Source organism: Chanodichthys erythropterus, chromosome 18 (genome assembly GCF_024489055.1).
Source record: "Chanodichthys erythropterus isolate Z2021 chromosome 18, ASM2448905v1, whole genome shotgun sequence".
Lineage (NCBI taxonomy): Eukaryota > Metazoa > Chordata > Actinopteri > Cypriniformes > Xenocyprididae > Chanodichthys > Chanodichthys erythropterus.
Genome location: NC_090238.1, coordinates 37,664,875 through 37,688,091, shown reverse-complemented (window position 1 = coordinate 37,688,091; position 23,217 = coordinate 37,664,875). Strand labels below are relative to the sequence as shown.

At 33.6% G+C, this 23,217-nt stretch overlaps 1 protein-coding gene across 6 annotated transcripts in view; it reads right to left on the bottom strand.

The window, feature by feature from the left end:
• Nucleotides 1-23,217, bottom strand: part of LOC137006580 (coiled-coil domain-containing protein 9B) — a 44,957-nt gene that overhangs the window by 9,280 nt on the left and 12,460 nt on the right. For 4 of the 6 annotated variants that reach the window (XM_067367451.1, XM_067367450.1, XM_067367452.1 and 1 more), the window contains 6 exons: nucleotides 17,368-17,481; nucleotides 16,414-16,518; nucleotides 14,112-14,252; nucleotides 11,598-11,732; nucleotides 5,845-5,901; nucleotides 2,376-2,545 (listed from right to left, as the gene is read on the bottom strand). In XM_067367451.1, the coding sequence (XP_067223552.1) occupies nucleotides 2,376-2,545; nucleotides 5,845-5,901; nucleotides 11,598-11,732; nucleotides 14,112-14,252; nucleotides 16,414-16,518; nucleotides 17,368-17,481 (722 nt within the window). Of the gene's footprint in view, nucleotides 1-2,375; nucleotides 2,546-5,844; nucleotides 5,902-11,597; nucleotides 11,733-14,111; nucleotides 14,253-16,413; nucleotides 16,519-17,367; nucleotides 17,496-23,217 lie in introns of all 6 variants that reach the window. The other 2 variants (XM_067367453.1, XM_067367456.1) reach the window with 2 other exon arrangements.

Below are 23,217 nucleotides of genomic sequence, written 5' to 3'. Positions count from 1 at the left end.
TTTTCCTTTCATAATGTGACATTTCTCAATAGTGAGACAAGATATTCAAGTTAGATCTTGACAAACATGCATCACATTATGTATATTAGTTGTTTTTCTAAATGGCTGGAAATTTTATATGTAATTCAAATTGAGTGAAGTCTTTTTTTCCTCATACATAATAAATGAGTTGTGTCTCCGAGCAATAAAAGCCATTATGCTCTCTTGCGCTCGAATGCCTGATGTTTGGGAACGCAATTGTTTGAGAACGTTCTGGGATGTTATTATTCTAAATCATTTCGATGACAGACTTTGGCTCAAGCATTTCAGAATGACTAAAACAACATTTGAGATGCTGTTCGATGCGATTGGTCCACGGGTTAGTCCAGTTATCCAATCACATATTGCCTTTGTTGAGCCAAAGTTTTTCTTGTGCAATGAATGTTTTTTCATCATAGTTTATGCGCATGTCTTATCGAATTAAAGGTGCAATTTGTAAGATTTTTGCAGTAAAATATCCAAAAACCACTAGGTCAGTGTTATATATTTTGTTCACTTGAGTACTTACAATATCCCAAATGTTTGCAACTTTTTGTAAATGGTGAGAAAATTGCAATTTTAACCAAGGCTGCGGGACGTGTGAGGAGTCGCCTGTCAATGGCGACATACCCGCGTTACCCTCGGTTTCCGGTGTTATTTTGTAGAAACCATGGAAACACCAAAGACTCTTTAATATTTACATGTTTTAATAGACGAGAGAACAACTGTTCTGATATATTTATAGACAGAAAACTAATTGTTATATAGCTTAACACGTTTAGTCTTATTGTTTAAATCTAATTTTCTTGATTTTTTGCGAGTCTCATGCTTTACCATGCCTCAGAGAAAAACACTATTTTGTGAAGTAGCTAACATAGCATAATCAGATGCAGCTTTATTTTTAGTAACAGTAATACAACATTTTCTCCATCATACAATACGTTTTAAAATTAATTGTATGTCATTTATCAACACAATCATCCAGCATTTAATCTGATATTGTAAAATGGATCTATCTTACTGCAGTGTGTAACAGTGTCTCACAGCAGCCGCCGAGCGAACGCTCAGAGTAACGTTATAACATCATTTTCAACACGCTCAAATGTATCTAATATGATAAACAGAGCTGCGTTACCTCATACTCATGACCGGAAAAAAGCGGTAGCGGCGCCGGCGACTGTGTCATAATAAAAGTCCCGCTGCTCGTGAGGCGTGTGTTGATCAATCGCTCCAGCTCCTCGTTCAGCTCCACAACACTCGCTCCTGCTCTGCTTCACACTACAGTAACGTTAATAATCACATCCATGAGCGTGATTTCTTCCCGAGTCCTATCCCAATTCTATTCCACCATCCGTTGAGGTGGAGACCACATGTCCCATGATTCCGCGCTCAAACTTGGCATCATCAAGCTACGCCTTTGTTTTGAATAGGCCTCTAATGACCTCTAGCAGACAGAAAATATTACATATTGCACCTTTAAAAAAAAATTTTAATGTGCATTTTAAGATTTTCTGCTCATCTTGATGTTTCCATCCAGTGTTTTTTGTGTGATATCTAAAGAATTTGCGTCAAAACTAGGGCTGTCAACCGATTAACAGCGATTAATCGCATACAAAATAAAAGCTTGAGTTTGCATAATATATGTGTGAGTACTGTGTGTAATTAATATGTATATATAAATACACACAAATTAATGTATATATTTAAGAGAAATGTTATCTACAAAATATTTTTATTTCAATAATATAAAACAAATACATATACTTGTAAATATTTATCAAATATATACATGAATTTGTTTTTATTTACATATACATGATAAATACACACAGTACTCACACATATATTAGGCAAACTCAAACTTTTATTTTGTATGCGATTAATCGTTTGACAGCCCTAACTAAAACACATGGACACCATCGTTGCTATTCGTATCACAAGAGCTGAAATTCAGATATGCTAATGAGCGTTTGGTTTCTGACCAATCACAACAGACTGGGCCATCTGACCAATCAGAGCAGAACAGGCTCTCAGAAAGGCGGGGTTTAGAGAGAACGTAACTTTGATTGAAGCGTTTCAGACACTGTGATAAAAGCTCTGATGCTGCAGTGAATATTATGAGAAAATTAAAGCGTTTTATGACCTTGAATGCATTATAGGAAATGTAAAATAATAGAATAGAAAAGGTGTGAGTAAGACAGCAGACACAGAGACGATTCAAACAGCTGATTTATGTAACAGGAAGTTCAACATGCAGAAAATGAACAAAGAAGAATTCAAACTAAATCAAGATGCAAACTAAAGCAACACAGGTTAGTTTATCTCACGTCAGAACAGAAATCAGGCATCTGGCTTACATCAGATCGGCTTTATCCATGTCCCAGGCTCTCCTCCACTGGCCTTTGGCATTTTTGTGTCGGGCCACACGCTCTCGGTCGATCTCCTCACGCTCCTTCTTCCACCGAAGGTACTCGAGTTGTTCTTCCTTAGATGCGATGATGTTCAGGTCAGCGATGGCCGTTGAGACCTACGAGATCATTTGAGTGTCATGATTTGCTTCTATCACCCACATTTTAACTTCAAAGGGCTCATGAATTGAGACAACTTTTCCTTGAGCTTTTGATATATAAGAGCTCATTGTACTATAAGAATATCCTGTAAGTTTCAGAACTGAAAACGTCCTTTCTTAGCCCAAAAACAGCTTTTAATGACACCAGACCGAGCGAACAACTCGTTGTGGAATGTGCCTATTATGATAGATAGATGAAACCCCGCCTCCGCAGAAGAAATCAATGCCTACTTCATCATTGCACCATTAGCCCCGCCCACTGGCATGTTAGTGAGAGGAGAGAAGAGCGATACAGGACTAAAATATAACATTACTTTTCAAAGGATCTTAATGCAGGAATATTGTTATTTATTTTCAACAATGCGAGTCCCAGTTAAGCTTTATTTATTTGTATTCGGTACATTTCAGCGGAAGAGGATTATTATTTATTAAGAATAAACTCATTAAATTATGAGAATAAAGTCATTAAATTACGATAAAAAAGTTATTAAATTATGAGAACAAATTTGTTAAATTATGAGAAAAATGTCGTTAAATTTCAAGAAAAAAGTCGTTAAATTATGAGAACAAATTCGTTTATTCAACATTTTATCTCAACTTTTTTCCTCGAAATGTAACGGTTTTTTTTTTCTCTTAATTTAACGAGTTTATTCTCAACATTTTATCTCAACTTTTTTCTCGAAATTTAACAACATTTTTCTCATAATTTAACAAATTTGTTCTTGTAATTTAACGAATTTGTTCTCGTAATTTAACGACTTTTTTCTCATAATTTAACGAGTTTATTCAACATTTTTTCTCAACTTTTTTCCTCGAAATGTAACGTTTTTTTTTTTCTCTTAATTTAACGAGTTTATTCTCAACATTTTATCTCAACTTTTTTCTCGAAATTTAACAACATTTTTCTCATAATTTAACAAATTTGTTCTTGTAATTTAACGAATTTGTTCTCGTAATTTAATGACTTTTTTTCTCGTAATTTAACGAGTTTATTCTCAACATTTTATCTTGACTTTTTTCTCGAAATTGTAAAAAAATTTTCTCGTAATTAAACAAATTTGTTCTCATAATTTAATGACTTTTTTCTCAATTTAATGAGTTTATTCTCAACATTTTATCTAGACTTTTTTCTCGAAATTTAACGATTTTTTTCTCGTAATTTAACAAGTTTATTCTCAACATTTTATTTAGACTTTTTTCTCGAAATTTAACAACATTTTTCTCATAATTTAACAAATTTGTTCTTGTAATTTAACGAATTTGTTCTCGTAATTTAATGACTTTTTTCTCATAATTTAACGAGTTTATTCTCAACATTTTATCTTGACTTTTCTCGAAATTGTAAAAAAATTTTCTCGTAATTTAACAAATTTGCTCTCATAATTTAATGGTTTTTTTCTCAATTTAATGAGTTTATTCTCAACATTTTATCTCGACTTTTCTCGAAATTTAACGATTTTTTTCTCGTAATTTAACGAGTTTATTCTCAACATTTTATCTCTACTTTTTTCTCGAAATTTAACGTTTTTTTTTCTCGTAATTTAACGAGTTTATTCTCAACATTTTATTTAGATTTTTTTCTCAAAGTTTAACAACTTTAATCTTGAGATGGTTTTATTTTTTTATTATTGCTTGGCCCTAATCCTCTTCCGTACATTTCACTGTGGATTCTTTAGTAAATCAATTGCATTTCGGTGCAAACAGACTTTTACGATATGAACTCGATTGTAATGCAACAACATGTGAGTAACTGTGTTCATTCTAATGCCTGATCTGATATTATTGATTCATGTACAGTCACATGTTCTTTGTCTGTGTGTCAGTAAATCAAACCAGCGACTAAATGCTCAACTTCACCTTGTTTCTCTTATTCAAACGGTGATTAAATTATATAAAGCGATCAAAGAACACTCCCTTTACAGTCGCTTGAGCTGTCAATCAAAGTTTATCAGTTACCATACTCGCGTCAAAACTCCTGTTTTAATCAACGAATCTCTATAAATAGTTACAGTACATCATGTTTGCACTGTTAGTTATGATGAAAGCATTCGTTAGTGTGCAGAAATTGATGAGATCACTGCTTTCATGAGCTCAACAACATGTCTGTGATCGACTACAATGTTCATCACTGCAACCTTTCATGCCTAATCTAAGTGTAATGCTATAATCAACAGTCTTCATGATTAGTTAACCTTGAGAGATGTAATAGTAAAAACGTGCTAAACGTTTTCAAGAGAGTAATACTTAGCTATTTCATATGCAAAGATGTTAACCAATCACAGCAGTGGGCGTTTATACTGAAGTCTCACAGCAGACACGCCCCTTAAAACAGAGCGTTCAAACCAGAGGGCTAAAATCAGGGTAGAAAAATGCCTTTTATTTCTAAATGATGACAATTTGTGATGTAAAAAGCATACTAAAATTATCAGTGCACCGCAGGAAACATTATAAAACAATAAACAATGCAGTTCATGACTCCTTTAAAGGGGTCTTATTATGCTTATTTACATTTTCATCTTTCTTTAGTTCTTCTCTATATCAGTGTCAGTGTTTCTGAACTCATTTGTAGTTTTGAGTTTTCTTCACAATATTCCTCATTTAAATAATTCATGTGCAGAATAAAGGGGAGGGGCTTGGTTGAGTTAGTTAGTAGTGTGTTGAAACTGGCGGTTATAGTAAGGGGCGGGACATTTCCCAAACACCAATCACAACACACTGCTCCAGCCGACCAATCAGAGCACATTGTGCTTTTCAGAAGGCGGGGCTTCATAGAGACAAGAACTAAACAGAGCGTTACTGACAGACTGGAAAGAGAGGAGCTGCAACAATGGAGAATATGAGGAAAATAATCAACATTTAGGCATGAAAACCTGTTCTAGTGGAGCCCAGAAATTGTTTTCACAACGAACAGATTTATGCTGATTTGAATAAATATGTTTAGAAAATCAAATAGATGCAAATACTTTTTTTGAATGCAGAAATCTTACCTGTTTCTTACCTGCAAAATCTGCAGTTCGTCTGTCAAACGCATGTGTAAACGATCTAATTTGACAGATGAATTTGTGACTAATTACTATTAAGTCTGATTGACCAACACAAATGTGGAAAGATGGAAGGATATTTTCATCCCTCCCTTTTAAAAGCTGATGAATTATTTATTTAGCTGTCCTAACAACATGATTAGTGGCTTTTGAACATGTTTTGAGCTCTGTGTGTTTAATTTAATTCAAGTGTGTGAGCGGTGGAAACACTCTCACCGGGACATCGTGAGATCCTTCACATCGACTCCAATGATCCTGTTGTCCTGTGTCCTCCTAAATAAACACACAGGTGAGAGAGACAATGTCAGGGCAAAAGATTGTTACTGGAGTTTACCGTTACTGGTACATATATGATACACACTCTACATACAGGTGTATTTAAAAGGGGAGTGGGGTAAGATGTGACGCCCCCTTAATCTGAGCTCATTTAGAATGAGCACATAACACACACTAACAGGGATGCGCTGCCCTCATGTGGACAAACACAAGTAGTACACTTGCTTTAGTGAAGTCATCATCATCACAGCTGTAGATCTGTTAATGACAGAGCCATGAGACACATATAGCTTTGAAACTGTGGCATAAAATATAGCGTTTCTCAACAAAAATGGCTCTGATAACAGCAGGGAAAAAACAAGGAATGCAAACGGTAAATGCAACAAACCATGTAATTGTGTGCAGTTTGGGAAATTAAAATAAATATACTCATTATAGTAACTCTTATTTTATTTCTCTTTATTTCATATTTTAAAACACTTCCCATATCATTTGATGTTGATGTCAAAGCGTGCATCAAACTCAACAGTATTTCAGCACAAATTCATGTCACATTAGTCAAGTTAAGTGTGTGTCAACATGAACAGGTCATGTGACAGACTAAATTAAATAGGTTTTTGATGAATGCATTATGTTTTATGTGTTGAAGCACTAAAATTAAACAAATTTATAAACTAAACTTGTTATTTTTCTTATTCAGCATGTCATGTTAATAATGTTTCACACTTTACAATAAGGTTTAATTTGTTAAAATTAGTTAACATGAATTTGAGCATTCATTCAATTTATTTCATTTAATCTCAGCATTTACTAATACATTATTTAGGGACCTATGAAATCCGTTTAATCTTTTCCCATTTTTTCCGTTTAAATTTTTCTGGATTCTGGATTTTTTGGGACTTTTTTTGGACTACTTTAGTAATCAAAAAGCATGTCTAATTAATTGAAATTATGAAACAATTTAACAACAATTTATTAAAAGTTTAACAAAAAATAAAATATAAAATATGTTTTTTTTTTTTTCATATTTATCAAATTCTGTTTTGTTTTATTTTTTTAATTTTAATTGTTTAATCAAATTTTAATAATCAAAAAGCATATCTAAATAATTGAATTAATAAAAACAACCACATTTATTTATTTTTTTTAATATTTAATTTCATTTCTATGAAATGTTTTTTTTTTTCAGAAATTTGGTGTTGTGTGTTTTAATTTTTCTGACAATCAAACGAAGGCATAAAATATTAATTTAATTGATTTTTAATCATATGACATTAAAGTTTTTGTCAAACAAAGTGCTGCACAACAGAGCTTTACTGTTAAAATTACAACATGGAAGAAAAATTGTGATTAAATAAATAAGGTTTTAATATTATATTATATAATTTATTATTATTATTATTAGTATAGTTATTACATTGAGACGTAGCTAAATTCTACTGTACAACAGTAATATATTTCTTTCACAATTTCTTCAAGTTAAACCAAACTTTTATTTTGACGGGTTGCAGTGAAGACCTTTGAGTTTCTGTGCGTTTATTTTATGATGAGTTTTTTTTCTCAAATGAAGCAGTAAAATGTTCATGAAGTGACTCTCTGGAGATGAAGTTCATGCTTTCAGGTCCTCATATAGTGAGGCGGAAGAGGCTGAAAAACACCGCGAGCGTCAACAAAGAGCATCATGTTAACAAACGTGACCTTACTGTATAGTGTTGCCGCTGAGCCTACGCAGTTCATTTTCAGTGTTTGATTTTATTACTTTTGTGCAATAAACAAATCGAATACTGTGTTGGCTCATGAAAATCTGGATCCTGATGCAAAACCAGCTGAGAAACACACACTAATGTGACAGAACCAGACTAAAAAGTGTCTCTCATTTGCCACCAAACTGGCACGTTGCCTCTGCACTCCCATCAGACGCATAATAAACCCATTCAGAAGAAAGAGCAGCCAAATGTTAATTAGTTTAAACCGTACAGCTAATTATGATCGCAAACAATGAACAGAGAGAGAGTGATTTTAGAGCTAGACTGCAGTAAAAGTGGCCTTGTTTTCTCTCTCTCTCTGCTTCCGCCTCCATGATCACAGCATGACATCACGCGATAACTCACAGTGTTTATAGCTGGGTCATGATGTCATTCTTCTGGACGCCTGCTGCGATCGGCGAGGGCAGAGGACTCAGCTGCACTGATGGATTATGGGAGAATCATACAGCATATCTATGACTCAGTCAAAGCTGGACTCCGACTCACGCTACTAAACTCTGTCAGACACTAGAGCATCTGCTGCAGCACTGATGACTGACCAGAAAATATGAGTTCTGGAACAAAATATGACAAACTGCTTTTTGAAATACTTCTATTTCATCCACCTGCGATACAGAGACACTTTCCACCATCCAATCAACTTACTTTTTTCTCATTAATCTCATTAAAAATCGCTTTCGTTTATTGAAATTAAGCTGATATAAGAGGTCAGAGAGATAAAATAAATATTAGATTAAAAAACTTAAAAAAATTAGAAATGCTGCCTTGGCAACTAACCGAAATAAAATAAGTTGAAGTTTTAAAATTACATTTTTTTTTTATAAAAAATACAAATAAATAAAAATAAAGCTAAATAGAAATATTCTAAAAATACTGCCCTAGCAACAAGTGTAGGAAAATAAAATAAAAAAACAAACAAAAAAGAGAAATGCTGCCTTGGCAACTAACTTAAATAAATAGTTTAGGTTGAAGTACTAAAATTAATAAAAATAATATTTTTAACAATTTATAATGATAATAATATGATGTAAAATTCATGATATAATAAGTTATAATGAATAATTAATAATAAATTATTAAAACAATAAAATGGAATTAAATAAAACTAATAAAAATAACAAAAAAAAAACTACTAAAACTAATTAAAAATATTAATCTATATAATACAAATCGCTTTCGTTAACTGCAATAAAGCTGACATATGATAAAATATAAATTAGATTAAAACTTAGACGAAAATTAGAAATGCTACCTTGGCAAAAAATTAAAATAAATAGTTTATGTTGAAGTACTAAAATTATTAACAATTATTAATATTTTTAACAATTTATAATAATATGAATAACACACAATTTATAATATAATTCATGATATAATAATAATATATTATAAAATTATTAATAAACTAAAACTGCAATAAAAATGAAAGCTAAAAAGAATTAAACAAAAACAACTAAAACAACAATTAAAATGAATTAAAAAAAGTTCATTAAAAATATGAATCTATATAATATAATAGAAATCGCTTTCGTTAATCGAAATAAAGCTGACATAAGATAAAATATAAATATTAGATCAAAACACTTAAAAGAAAATTAGAAATTCTGCCTTGGCAACTAATTGACATATAGTAGTATTTGTACAAATAAAAAAAAAAATATTAATATTTTTTGAACAATTTATAACAATAATAATAATAATAATAATAATAATAAATATAATTTAGAATATAATTCATGATAATAATTTATAATGAATAATATAATATATTATAAATTATTAAAACACTAAAACTGCAATAAAAATGAAAGCTAAATAGAATTAAACAAAACTAATAAAAATAACAAAAGAACATAAAACTACTAAAACTAATTAAAAATATTAATCTATATAATATAATATAATACAAATCACTTTAACCGCAATAAAGCTGACAAATGATAAAGTATAAATATTAGATTAAAACACTTAAAAGAAAATTAGAAATGCTGCTTTGGCAACTAACTGACAAATAGTTTAGGTTGAAATACTAAAAAAAAAAAAAAAAAAAAAAAAAAAAAATTTATAAATTTATAACAATAATAATAATAATAATAAATATAATTTATAATATAATTCATGATAATAATTTATAGTTAATAATATAATATATTATAAATTATTAAAACACTAAAACTGCAATAAAAATTTAAAGCTGAATAGAATTAAACAAAACAAAAAACTACTAAAACAAACTAAAATTAAAATTCAATAAAAGCTAATTAAAATATATAAAATAGCATATAAACATAATAGAATATAAATAATGCTAAAACAACACGTCTGTTTTTAAACATAAAATACTGACATCGTATATCTTAAGACGCGGCTGCAGCTCAGAATCATTCACAGTCTGTCAGTGTAAGAGTCTGTGAGCTCCGATCAGACAAAAGCTCTGATGATAAAGCGCTTCGGCTCGGCCTGTCGAGTCCGTCGCACAATGGGCTGCATTATACGGGCCCTTTCAGACTTCAGCGGACAGAAGCAGCTGCCGACCAGACAGTTCAGCCCCGCTGGGTGGAAAACAGGCCTGAACGTCATATCTGTCCACACCCGGAAATTCCCACACGGCAGTGAGAATCACACATACATAACGCTAAACCATCGCTTCTGGCTTTGAGTTTCTTACAATGCTGTTTAAAACCGTCCTAACATTGATGATAATCATAAATGTTTCTTGAGCAGCAAATCAGCATATTAGAATGATTTCTGAAGGATCATGTGACACTGAAGACTGGAGTAATGATGCTGAAAATTCAGCTTTGATCACAGGAATAAATTATATGTTACTATATGTTCACATAGAAAACGGCTGTTTTAAATTGCAAAAATATTTCAAATTTTTACTGTTTTTACTGTATTTTTGATCAAATAAATGCAGCCTTGGTGAGCAGAAAAAAAATAAATAAAATAATTCGACCCCAAACTTTTAAAACAGGCCGAGAGAAAATACCCAAACAAGTGTAGGAAAATAAAATATAAATTTTAGATTAAAAAACAAACAAAAAAGAGAAATGCTGCCTTGGCAACTAACTGAAATAAATAGTTTAGGTTGAAGTACTAAAATTAATAAAAATAATATTTTTAACAATTTATAATGATAATAATATAATGTAAAATTCATCATATAATAAGTTATAATGAATAATTAATAATAAACTATTAAAAAAATAAAATAGAATTAAATAAAACTAATAAAAATAACAAAAAAAACTACTAAAACTAATTAAAAATATTAATCTATATAACAATACAAATCGCTTTCGTTAACTGCAATAAAGCTGACATATGATAAAATATAAATATTAGATTAAAACTTAAACGAAAATTTGAAATGCTACCTTGGCAAAAAAATTAAAATAAATAGTTTATGTTGAAGTACTAAAATTATTAATATTTTTAACAATTTATAATAATATTAATAACACACAATTTATAATATAATTCATGATATAATAATAATAATATATTATAAAATTATTAATAAACTAAAACTGCAATAAAATTGAAAGCCAAATAGAATTAAACAAAATTAATAAAAATAACAAAAAACAACTAAAACAAAAATTCAAATGAATTCAATAATGACCCCAAACTTTTAAAACAGGCCGAGAGAAAATACCCAAACAAAACAAATGACAATGTAAGAGGAACGATGTGAATGAGTGCTGCTGGTGATCCAGTGACGTCAGGCGTCTGGAATCTACCAGAACAGCTGAACAGACGCATGAACTCCGGCCAAGAGCCCGATGAACATTCACACGCTCGGCTCTTATGATGAGTCCCGTCATGTCTGAATCTATTTACAGCATCAAGGCCTGAGAACAAAATGAGGGCGTCCCAGACACGTCAAACCTCAAACAAGACATTACGAGAACATCTGCTCACCTCCGGGACTCTCTTTGAGGACGGAGGACGCTTTCCTCGTGCGTTGGTCTCCGGCTCTTCTTCAACTGAACACTTCAACCTCGCTGGACTCACGGGCCGGTTCCGGTCCTTTCTTTCACCGAACACCCTCTTACCCTGAAACAACATGACATAAACACTCTCTAACATCCTTTAGATTCACGCTCTCGGCCTGATGACTGTTTTCGTAAGAGTTACTGACCACAGCGTTTAAGGTAGAGCTGCATGATCTGGGGGAAAAAAAATCTAATTGTGATTTTTCTGATAAAAATTGTAATTAGGGGTTCAAGCGTGTAACACTGAAACTCTATTGTAAAATTTCCAAGGATCAGCATTCTCCTTTAAAAGTGATCAGGTGGACCAAACCATTAGTGGTAGAGACGTGAAACTTTGAGGGCTGGTAGAACTCACACCGTCTACAACGTCACCAATGCTCGCCCCAATTGACCTGACGGGGGCGCTACAGTGGTGAAAAGTACAAAATGGCTCATAACTCCTAAACCCTTATGGGGCGTTCACACTAGACGCGACTTGCGCAAATAAATTGCGTTATTCGCACGTAGCTTGAACATTTTGAGTTTACTCGCTTCATTTGCGCTTGAAATTCGCTTCATTCGCGCTTGAAATTCGCTTCACAACAGATGCGAATTTGCGTGATGGGAATATGTGTCCCTCACTTCTTTCTGCACACTTCCTCTGAATAAACATCAACTCGTCAGCAGGAAAGTAGTTGTAAAATACAGCAAATAAGCTCAATGTGCTGGCTTTAGCTAGCTTGTAGTCTCAATATGCATATATATATAGCTCAAATTGAGTAAATAGCGTTTTTTACAACTTACCAGATTGTCTGACCTCCTCACTCACTTTCTTCCAAGCAAAATCCTTTTTATTCCTGTTTCTATAAAAGTACAACGATGTATCGCGATTTTGTCCTCCATTGTTGTTTTGGATTTCTGCCTCGCTCGCTATGTCGTAAACACGTCATTACTAGAGCAAGCTCCTGATTGGTTAAAGCGGCGCAAATATTCGCCAAAGTTCAGATTTTTCAACTCACGTTATGCGCGTCAAACGCCCGTAACGCTAAATTTGCGCCGCCTCATTCATGCAAATCACGTCGCAGGATGTCTATCGCGTCTTTGCATTGACTTAACATGTAAATCACTCGCGCTTAACGCTTCATTCGCATCTGGTGTGAACGCACCATTAGGCGTCGATTCAAGTGTCTTATAGCAAAATGCTAAATTTTTCGGTATTTTGGAGTTTTTGAAAAACCTACTTTTGCAAACTAGTCTTAGATTTTTGGACCGATCGGAACCAAACCAGTGCAGCAAGATTCTCCAGAGTTTAATTGTCAATAATTATCAAAAAAAAGTTGAAATTTCGATTCATGGTCTCTAAGGGCCGCCAAAACTTTCAAAGTGGGTGGAGCCACTTTTACTAAAATGGTTATAACTCGTAAAAAGAATGAGATATTTGCACCAAATTTGGCACAGCTATGTAAGATCTCATTCTGTGGTTGTCCGAAAAAGGATGTGGCGACTGGCCACTTGGTGGCGCTATAACTGGGAAAAAACTTGAAAATGGCTAGAACTACTTCACCGTTTGTTCGATCGGCTTGAAATTTGGCATGCAGTTTCTTCGTCCAAGGTGCCATGACTGTCTATGAGGACATTGACATATCTCAAAAAAAACATGTCTGCCATCAGCCAATGAAGTTTGAGCTAGCTATAAGGTTAACGGAGGCCGATCAGAACGAACCTCGCTGGGCCTGTTTGACTCATGGTTCTAGAGGCCTATGAGAAATTTGAAAGAAATCGGCCAACAGGGGACGCCTTCACATTTTTGCTGTACATTAAGGATCATGTATCTTGTGATTTTTCACACACGCTCATGATATTCATACCACATGGTAGAACTAAAACTATTCAAAAAAACTATTCAAAACTATATGAAATAAAGCTGCAGTAAAATATAAATATTAGATTCAAAAACATAAATATAAATTATAAATGCTGCCTTGGCAAATAACTGAAAAGTTTATAGCTAAAACTAATAAAAATAAATTAAAGCTAAAAATAAGTAATAAATAATAATAATTACAAAATAATTAAAAACTAAACTAAAAAATGGAAAATATAAAATAAAAGCCAATTAAAAATATTAATGAATACTACAATAGTAAACAAATAATACTAAAATCTAACTAAAAATCTCTCTATTTTTAAACTTAGAAAACCTAAATAAATTTATAAGAGGTTCTCATAACAAGTTTGGGAAAATTTTGCTTTTATTTTGATTAATTGTGCAGCCTTAGTTCAAAGTATGAATATTTTGCTTGGCATCGTCAGTGACATCATCAAAAGTAAAATGAGAGAAAAATGTGAATCTCCCAAAACGAGTAGTTTATTGAAAAAGAAAAACACACATCTAAAATTAATTATATTGGCTCTGTATATCATCTCTAAAAACTGTACAGGAAGGTTCAGTGAGTCTCACCTTGATGTTTCCTGACATCGTGACGAGCAGCTGCCGCCGTTTTCCTCTCCCGATGCTGAAGACACTGGACCCAGGATCACAGTCCTTCTCCGGCTCTCCTTCTCTCAGTCCTCCTGGCCTCTTGGTCACAACACGCTGATCCTGAACACAGGTGTTTACAACATTAAAACTCTCGACTACTATTAAAGGTGCCCTAGAATTAAAAATCGAATTTACCTTGGCATAGTTGGCATAACAAGAGTTCAGTACATGGAAATGACATACAGTGAGTCTCAAACTCCATTGTTTCCTCCTTCTTATATAAATCTCATTTGTTTAAAAGACCTCAGAAGAACAGGTGAATCTCAACATAACACCGACTGTTGCGTAACAGTCGGGATCATTAATATGTATGACCCCAATATTTGCATATGCCAGCTCATGTTCAATGCATTAGACAAGGGCAGCCAGTATTAACGTCTGGATCTGTGCACAGCTGAATCAACAGACTAGGTAAGCAAGCAAGAACAACAGCGAAAAATGGCAGATGGAGCAATAATAACTGAGATGATTCATGATTACATGATATTTTTAGTGATATTTGTAAACGGTCTTTCTAAATGTTTCGTTAGCATGTTGCTAATGTACTGTTAAATGTGGTTAAAGTTACCATCGTTTCTTACTGTATTCACGGAGACAAGAGCCGTCACTATTTTCATTTTTAAACACTTGCAGTCTGTATAATTCATAAACACAACTTCATTCTTTATAAATCTCTCCAACAGTGTGTAATGTTAGCTTTAGCCACGGAGCACTATCAAACTCATTCAGAATCAAATGTAAACATCCAAATAAATACTATACTTACGCGATTAGACATGTTGCATGACGAACACTTTGTAAAAATCCATTTTGAGGGTTATATTAGCTGTGTGAACTTTGTTTATGCACTGTTTAAGGCAAGCGCGAGCTCGGGGGCGGGGGAGCACGAGAATTTAAAGGAGCCGCAGCCTGAATTGGCGCATATTTAATGACGCCCCAAAATAGGCAGTTAAAAAAATGAATAAAAAAAAATCTATGGGGTATTTTGAGCTGAAACTTCACAGATACATTCAGGGGACACCTTAGACTTATATTACACCTTTAATATATACTAAACTATTGTTGTTGTATTTTCTCCACATTTAGTTTAATTAGCTCAACTTTTATAGCACAGCATTAGGTCAGTGGTTTTAAACCTTTCTGACGCCAAAGCTCCTCTTTGTCCACAATAGTCAAATGAATTGCACAAGATGTAATATAAGTCTCTGGTGTCTCCAGAATGTGTCTGTGAAGTTTCAGCTCAAAATCCCCCACAGATCATTTATTATAGCTTGTCAAATTTGCCCCTATTTGGATGTGAGCAAAAACACGGCATTTAGGGCTGCAACGATTAATCGCGATTAATCGTTTGCAAAATAAAAGTCTGTGTTTACGTAATATATATGTGTGTGTTCTGTGTATAATAATTATTTATATATAAATACACACACATTCATGTATATATTTAAGAAAAATGTTATATTTATATATAAAATATTTATGTTTATATGTAATATAAAATATATATAAATATATATATTTATAATACATGCATATATTTCTAAACTTTATACCTGTATGTGTGTGTATTTATATATACATAATTATTATACACAGAACACATACATATATATTACGTAAACACAGACTTTTATTTTGCAAACGATTAATCGCGATTAATCGTTGCAGCCCTAACGGCATTTTTGTGTGTGTCCCTTTAAATGCAAATGAGCTGCTGCTCCCCGCCCCCTTTCCAGAAGAGGGAGGAGCTTTAACAGCTCAACAACAACAAAACTGGAGAATCTCACGCAGCCAAAATGAGGATTGTCAGTAACGGTGCAGATTAAGGGGTGTTAATATTATAATAAGATCCCCTTCATACGTCACAAGGGGACCGAAATCTGAGGGGCTCATTTTTCACATGCTTGCAGAGAAAGGCTTGCCAAAACAAAGTTACTGGGTTGTCCTTTTTCACATTTTCTGGGTTGGTAGATGCATCAGGGACCCGATTATACACAGGGAAAAAGTCAGATTTTTATGATATGTCCCCTTTAATATATCTAAAGTCAGGACAAATTACAAAGCACTCACCAAAAACATGGATTACCAGAAGTTGTATTAATGGTAAGCAGTGTTTTTTTTTGTATTGATTTCCCTTGTGATGAAGAAAAATAATCGTGATTATCAGTTTAAGCATTATCGTGGTGTTTGTGTCTGTCTGTGAAGGAATAAAGCAGCTCACATTAGAGGATTTGTTGATGGTGATGGACAGATCATCAAGCTTTCCCTTCCTGCAGGGGAGTGACATCCCTTCCTGTTCCGCCCGCTTTTTATCCTCCTCCACTTCCTGCAAAACAACACACAACACTTTATGAAACTCTGTTTTATTTTTTCCTAAATTTGATTAGATTTTTTTCCGAATTCTTTTATTTTTTCTGGACTCCAATGTAATGTATCATTTGGCTTATACAATTTATTAAAAGTTTAACAAAAAAATTCTTTTTTAGGGCCCTGTTTCATTTTTCCCAAATTTCATGTTTTCCATTTTAATTTTTCTCGATTCCATGTTTAATGGTTTAATAAAATGTTAATAGTCAAAAAGCCTGTCTAATCAATTTAATTCATAAAGTGTTAACTTTTTTATACAATAACAGGACCCTATGAAATCTTACTATGTAAAACATTTCTGGTTTTATGATTTAATACAAATATATTATCAAAAACGGTGAAATTAAGCCATAAAAACATTAATCTTTTAAAATGTCATCAAAGTAAAAAAAATTAAAAATTGCTGCACAACTTTAGTTACTTTCCACAACAGGTTTACGGTTAAAATTAATTACTGCTTAAAATTTATATAACGCAATTTCGTCCGATTTTATCGGAAATCATATATTTTGCATCTCAAAGCATTTTATGTTTTCATAATAATAATATAAATTAAATCCTACTGCAACTTAAATCCTATGAGCAGGTGAGTAGGAATAAATGAAAAGCATAATAATCTAACAAAAACAGATGAATCCCGCACACTGCCATAGCTTGTGAATAACATTTTTGGTCACGTGACCTTCATCGGGCACATTTTTCCTATTTTTCACAGATTTATGATTTCATAATAAACAAATGAAATGATTTTTGAATGAGATACAAATACTTGATGTGTGTTTTTGACGTATTTTAAACAGGATCTCACCTGGTAGCGTTTCATAAGCGCTTCATTTTTCTTCCGTAAGGCCTCAATCTTTTTATCCAGCTCTGCGTCCTTGTGTTCCTTCTTCATCATCATCATCATCATCTCTGTTGGGCTCTGAGCACAGAACCCTTTATGAACATCTCAACATTACAAACACAATAATCCAAACAATCTGTGAAACAAAACCAACATTATGTCTGCCAGCAGGATTTACTGCATCTCACATGAAAATGAAAATCTTTGTACACAAACAGCAACATAATAGTTTTGCACTTTTCCATTGCCCATACTTTTAAACAGACCGGAGGAAAAACAGCGGAATTACATAAAGCAAATCTAATGGGAAAAGGCTGTGTTTATATTACATAAATGTCTAAACGCCAGAGACCCATGAGAAACAGGTCAGGACTGGAATATAAACACAATGGCATAAGATTAGCTATAATCAGTCAATTACAGTCTACATGTTTCTTTAACACGTGTGCATTTGTGCATCTAACTGCACATGGACACACCATTATTAGCATCAGCTGCTACGACCGGCAACATGAGCTCAGCGCACTAAAACTCCTCATGCCATCAGCTGTTTCAAGACATCTGACATTCACATGTGACCATGATTTCAAACTCTGTAGCTCAAAACTCGCACGTAACCGTCAGATGTTGGGCAGAAAACTGTTGGCAAGGATATTTCTTATTACAGCATTTGCAAGAAGCTCTCTTTTAATGTTCCTAAAACATTTTGGTGGGGCTGCACGATTTTTCTGATTGCAAATGCAATTTAAAATTCCAGGTTTGCTGTGCTTGTTTGAGGGCTACACAATATGACAAGATTTTTGTGATTATATTTAAATATGGATGTAAAATAATAATAATTATAATGATTATTATTATATAAAAACATAAAATACTAAATAAATACTACTATTGTCGATAAAAATATTTTATTGTAATAATTACATTACAAATGTAAACATTTAAAACTAATATTTATGGTTGTCTTAATTTTTTCATTAGCTAGGTTTCCATTCAAAGTTGCGAATTTAATTTACGCACAAAATTGGAATATATCGCAAAAAACATTTGCGAATATTGCAGCGTTTCAATTTCATGTGTTTCAAGAGAACAAAAACATCACTTCCTGTGAAATTGATGCAAAATATCAATAATAAGTTTCTGCAATCGGGCTCTTTTCTCCTCCATCATAAATGAGTTTGTCTCAGAGCGTCAGACGAAACACAATAAACGCTGTCATGTGATTTTGCGTTCGGATGCTGTCGTTTGGGAACACAATCGTGTGAGACGCTTCTGGAGGGAATTAAACCAAATCATTCTGATGACAGACTTTGATGTTTCAGAACCACCAAACCAACATTTGAGATGCTGCGATGTGATTGGTCCGCTGGTTAGTCCAGTTATTCAATCACAGCCTCTGTTGAGGCTAAGTCACGTGGGTTTTTTGACAGATTTATTTGGAAAATGTGTTTCCATTGTAGTTTATGAATGTCTTCTTAAGCTTCAAAGAGCTCTACATGATCCTAGACGAGGAATAAGGGTCTTATCTAAAGAAAATCGCTAATTTTCTAAAAAAAATAAAAAATAATACACTTTTTAACCACAAATGCTTGTCTTGCACTGCTCCACGCATGACGTAATCATGTTGGAAAGGTCACACGTGACGTAGGCAGAAGTACCGATCCAGTGTTTACAAAGTGAATGGTCAAAGATTAAGTCAAACGGCCTTTACAAAAAAAAAGATAAAACAACGATGTCGGACGATTTTGAAGTTGGAGGAGAAAATGAGACCCTACCGCGGAACTTTCGCCTACGTCACGCGTGACCTTTCCAACATGATTACGCAATGCGTGGCACATCTCAGAGCAGTGCAAGATGAGTATTTGTGCTTAAAAAGTATGTAATGTTTATTTTTTTTAGAAAATGGTTGATGGTTTCTCTAGATAAGACTCTTATTCCTCGTCTGGGATCATGTAGAGCTCTTTGAAGCTGCACTGAAACTGACATTTGGACCTTCAACCCGTTGAACCCCAGTGAAGTCCACTATATGGAGAAAAATCCTGGAATGTTTTCCTCAGAAACATTAATTTCATTTTGACTGAAGAAAGAAAGACATGAACATCTTGGATGACATGAGGGTGAGTAAATTATGAAGTGAACTAATCCTTTAATGTAAACTCCTGAAGAGTAATAAGTAGAACGCAGAAGTCCACTGCTTTTATTTCTGAAGCTCAGTCTGTCTGAAGGTTGAGATGTGTTTGATGCAGCAGTACATTCACATCATGCTTTAAATGGCTGCAGAGCTGGCAGAAGGGCACATGCTGGGGAATGAAGACTTCACTGAACAGCTGAAGAGAAAACGCTTGTCTTACGTTTAGCACAGCATCTTAACCACTATGTCAGTGTTATACGACAGTAAAATCAGGCATCAAACGTCAAGATCTCTCAGCATCCGTGGGTTTTTAGAGACATGGCCTGAAAGCCAGAGCGCCTGCGGCAGCGCTGCGGTGAGATAACCCGACTGACTCCAGGCCAGCGCGACTCCTACACAGAGTAAATTTGGATATGAAGAGGCTTGCAAAGATTTGAGAGAGAATCGAGTCAGATCTCAGCTCAAAACAGAGATTCCTCGAGGTTGGAAGACGCTTTTATCCCTTCAAACACTGCTGCAAACCCACGGGCAGGACTGATCCTCTAATAAAAATAAGATTAAATAATATCCTGGATTGTCAGCTGTGTTTGTTAAAACAAGCATGTCTTTACTAGTGCTAATAGTTATAGCAGCACATCACCAAAAAGGCCAATTAAGTCACTTTACAGCTCTGATAACTGAGGGTCACGCTGAAATTGCCCACTGAGCTCAACTAAATAAACCAGAAAACTCAAAACATTCAAAGCATTGTGGTAGCACTTTACTCAAAACCTTTATATATAATGCATTATAAGAGTATTTTGATGCATAAATTATGCCTTGTAATGCACCTTATTATGCATTATGTGATCTCATGAACAATTTTTACCACAGATATAATACATATATTCATTTGTTAACATGAGTAATGAACAATACTACTAAAAGCTTTAAAAAATACATTGCTCCTTGTTTATGTTAACTAATGCCTTAACTAAGGATTAGTTCACTTTTAAATAAACTTTTCCTGATAATTTACTCACCCCCATGTCATCCAAGATGTTCATGTCTTTCTTTCTTCAGTCGAAAAGAAATTAAAGTTTTTGATGAAAACATTCCAGGATTATTCTCCTTATAGTGGACTTGAATGGGCACCAGACAGTTGGAGGTCAAAATTAGTTTCAGTGCAGCTTCAAATTGTTCAACACAGTCCCAGATGAGAAATAAGGGTCTTATCTAGAGAAATCATCGCTCATTTTCCGAAAAAAATTGAAAATTATGTAAGTTTTAACCAGTAATGCTCATCTTGAACTAGCTCTTCATCTTCTTCTCTATTTGAATTCCAGCAGTGTAGATGCTGCTAAGCGTAATACTGCCCTCCACAGGCCAAAGTTTGAACTAATTTTTATATGCAATATGCTAGTTCAATAGTATATAACAATTAGTTCAAACTTTGGCCTGTGGAGGGCAGTAATACACTTAGCAGTTTCTACATGGCTGGAATTCTAATAGAGGAGAAGAAGAAGAGAGCTAGTTCAAGATGAGCATTTCTAATTAAAACTTACATAATTTTAAATTTTTTTTCAGAAAATGAGCGATGGTTTCACTAGATAAGACCCTTATTTCTCATCTGGGACCGTGTTGAACAGTTTGAAACTGCAGTGAAACTAATTTTGACCTTCAATTGTTTGGTGCCCATTCAAGTCTACTTATAAGGAGAAAAATCCTGGAATGTTTTCATCAAAAACTTTAATATCTTTTCGACTGAAGAAAGAAAGACATGAACATCTTGGATGACATGGGGGTGAGTAAATTATCAGGAAAAGTTTATTTAAAAGTGGACTAATCCTTTAACAAATGAGACCTTACTGTAAAGTGTACCGACACTTATTACAGAAGTACCGTAGTGATTCAGAATAAGACAAAACACGGTTTGGAAAATGGATTCATGATGTACTCGCTCATTATATAAATTCTGTAAATTTTGAACAAAAGTTACGAACTGCAGCTTTAAACAATTATAGACATTCAACATTACATTATAACTGAAAGCTATTAATTTCAACATTTATTAGGCTTTTAAATTAAGCGAACTTAAAACAATCTTTGCATAAACCCATTATAATAAATGTCATTTACCTGTGGCCTTCCTGCCTGTCTAACAGGTAGGAAATATACAGAAATTGAATAAAGCTAAGCTATCAATCACTTTACAGCTTTCACTACATAAATTATAAATGAAATACAGATTAATCCTATTTAAAGCTACAATTTTCTGTTACCTTTGTTCTCTGATGAACATTAATGACAGACATCATCACAGCGACTGGTTTAAGTCACTTTAAGAGCTGCCGCTGCCGAACATGGCGCGGCTCTGACGCTAATCTCATTTTCTCACAACTCTTTAAGTCCATTTAAGATGTTATATAACTCATTTAAGAGTGCTCTTATGAAGATCCGCGACAAAACTGACATTTTAACATAATTCTGTATGTTATTGTTTGTTCAAGCATGAAAGAGAAGTCAATAGCGCGTTAACGCGCTAAATTTGACAGCGCTGTTAAATACAATCTTGTTTTTGTTTTATTTATTTATTTATTTATTTACGATAAGTGAGAAAAACAGAGTGGGGAAACAGAAACTAAAGGAAATAAAACAAAATGTCAAAATAAGGGTCCACATAACAGAACTAGTGCTGTCAACATTAACATGTTAAAGGGTTAGTTTACCCAAAAATGAAAATTCTGTCATTAATTACTCACCCTCATGCCGTTTCACACCCGTAAGCATCGGAGCACAAATGAATCAGTGTATCGAATCATGATTCGGATCACGTGTCAAACCGCCAAACGGCTGAAATCACGTGTCTTTGGCGCTCCGAACCGCTGATTCGACATGCTGATTTATAATGCACCGATGCTTCCTAAAGCAGTCTTTTGAAATCGGCCATCACTATATCAGTCGTTATTTTGTTTTTTTGGCGCACCAAAAATATTCTTGTCACTTTATAATATTAATATTGAACCACTGTACTCACATGAGCTGATTTAAATATGTTTTTAGTACATTAATGGATCTTGAGAGAGGAAATGTCATTGCTGGCTATGCAGGCCTCACTGAGCCATCGGATTTCATCAAAAATATCTTAATTTGTGTTCCGAAAAGGATGTAGAACGGAATGAGTGTGAGTAATAATAATAAAGTAACAAAGTAACAGAGAAAATTACTCACTGCTCCTGACTAAAGAACTTTTGTAGCTTTAATAATGATTAATCTATATTTAATTTAGGCTATATCATGCAGTGCAGACTGTTTGGTAACTTTATTCAATTTCTGTATTTTTCCTATCTGTTAGACAGGTAGGAAGGGCACAGGATTGTTCTAAATTCAAAAAAAAAAAAATACATTCTTCACTCTTGTTACCCTTATTAACTTATTTAACAATCAATACAAATGCATTAATCAATACAAATGCATCCTCTGCGGTTGACTTGTCATTATCGTGGTTATCACGACAGCCCTACATCTGTCCGAAGCAGAGGAGGAAGATTAAGCTGGATGCGCTCACTTCACGTGAAGAGGTTCTCTGTGAAATTCAGCCGAACGATGACTCAGCACTCATGCAAACCCATTGAAACACATGCAGCCGTTGCGCTCCAGTGTTTGCACACATTTAAAGTGACATCAGCTGTCACTTTATATCA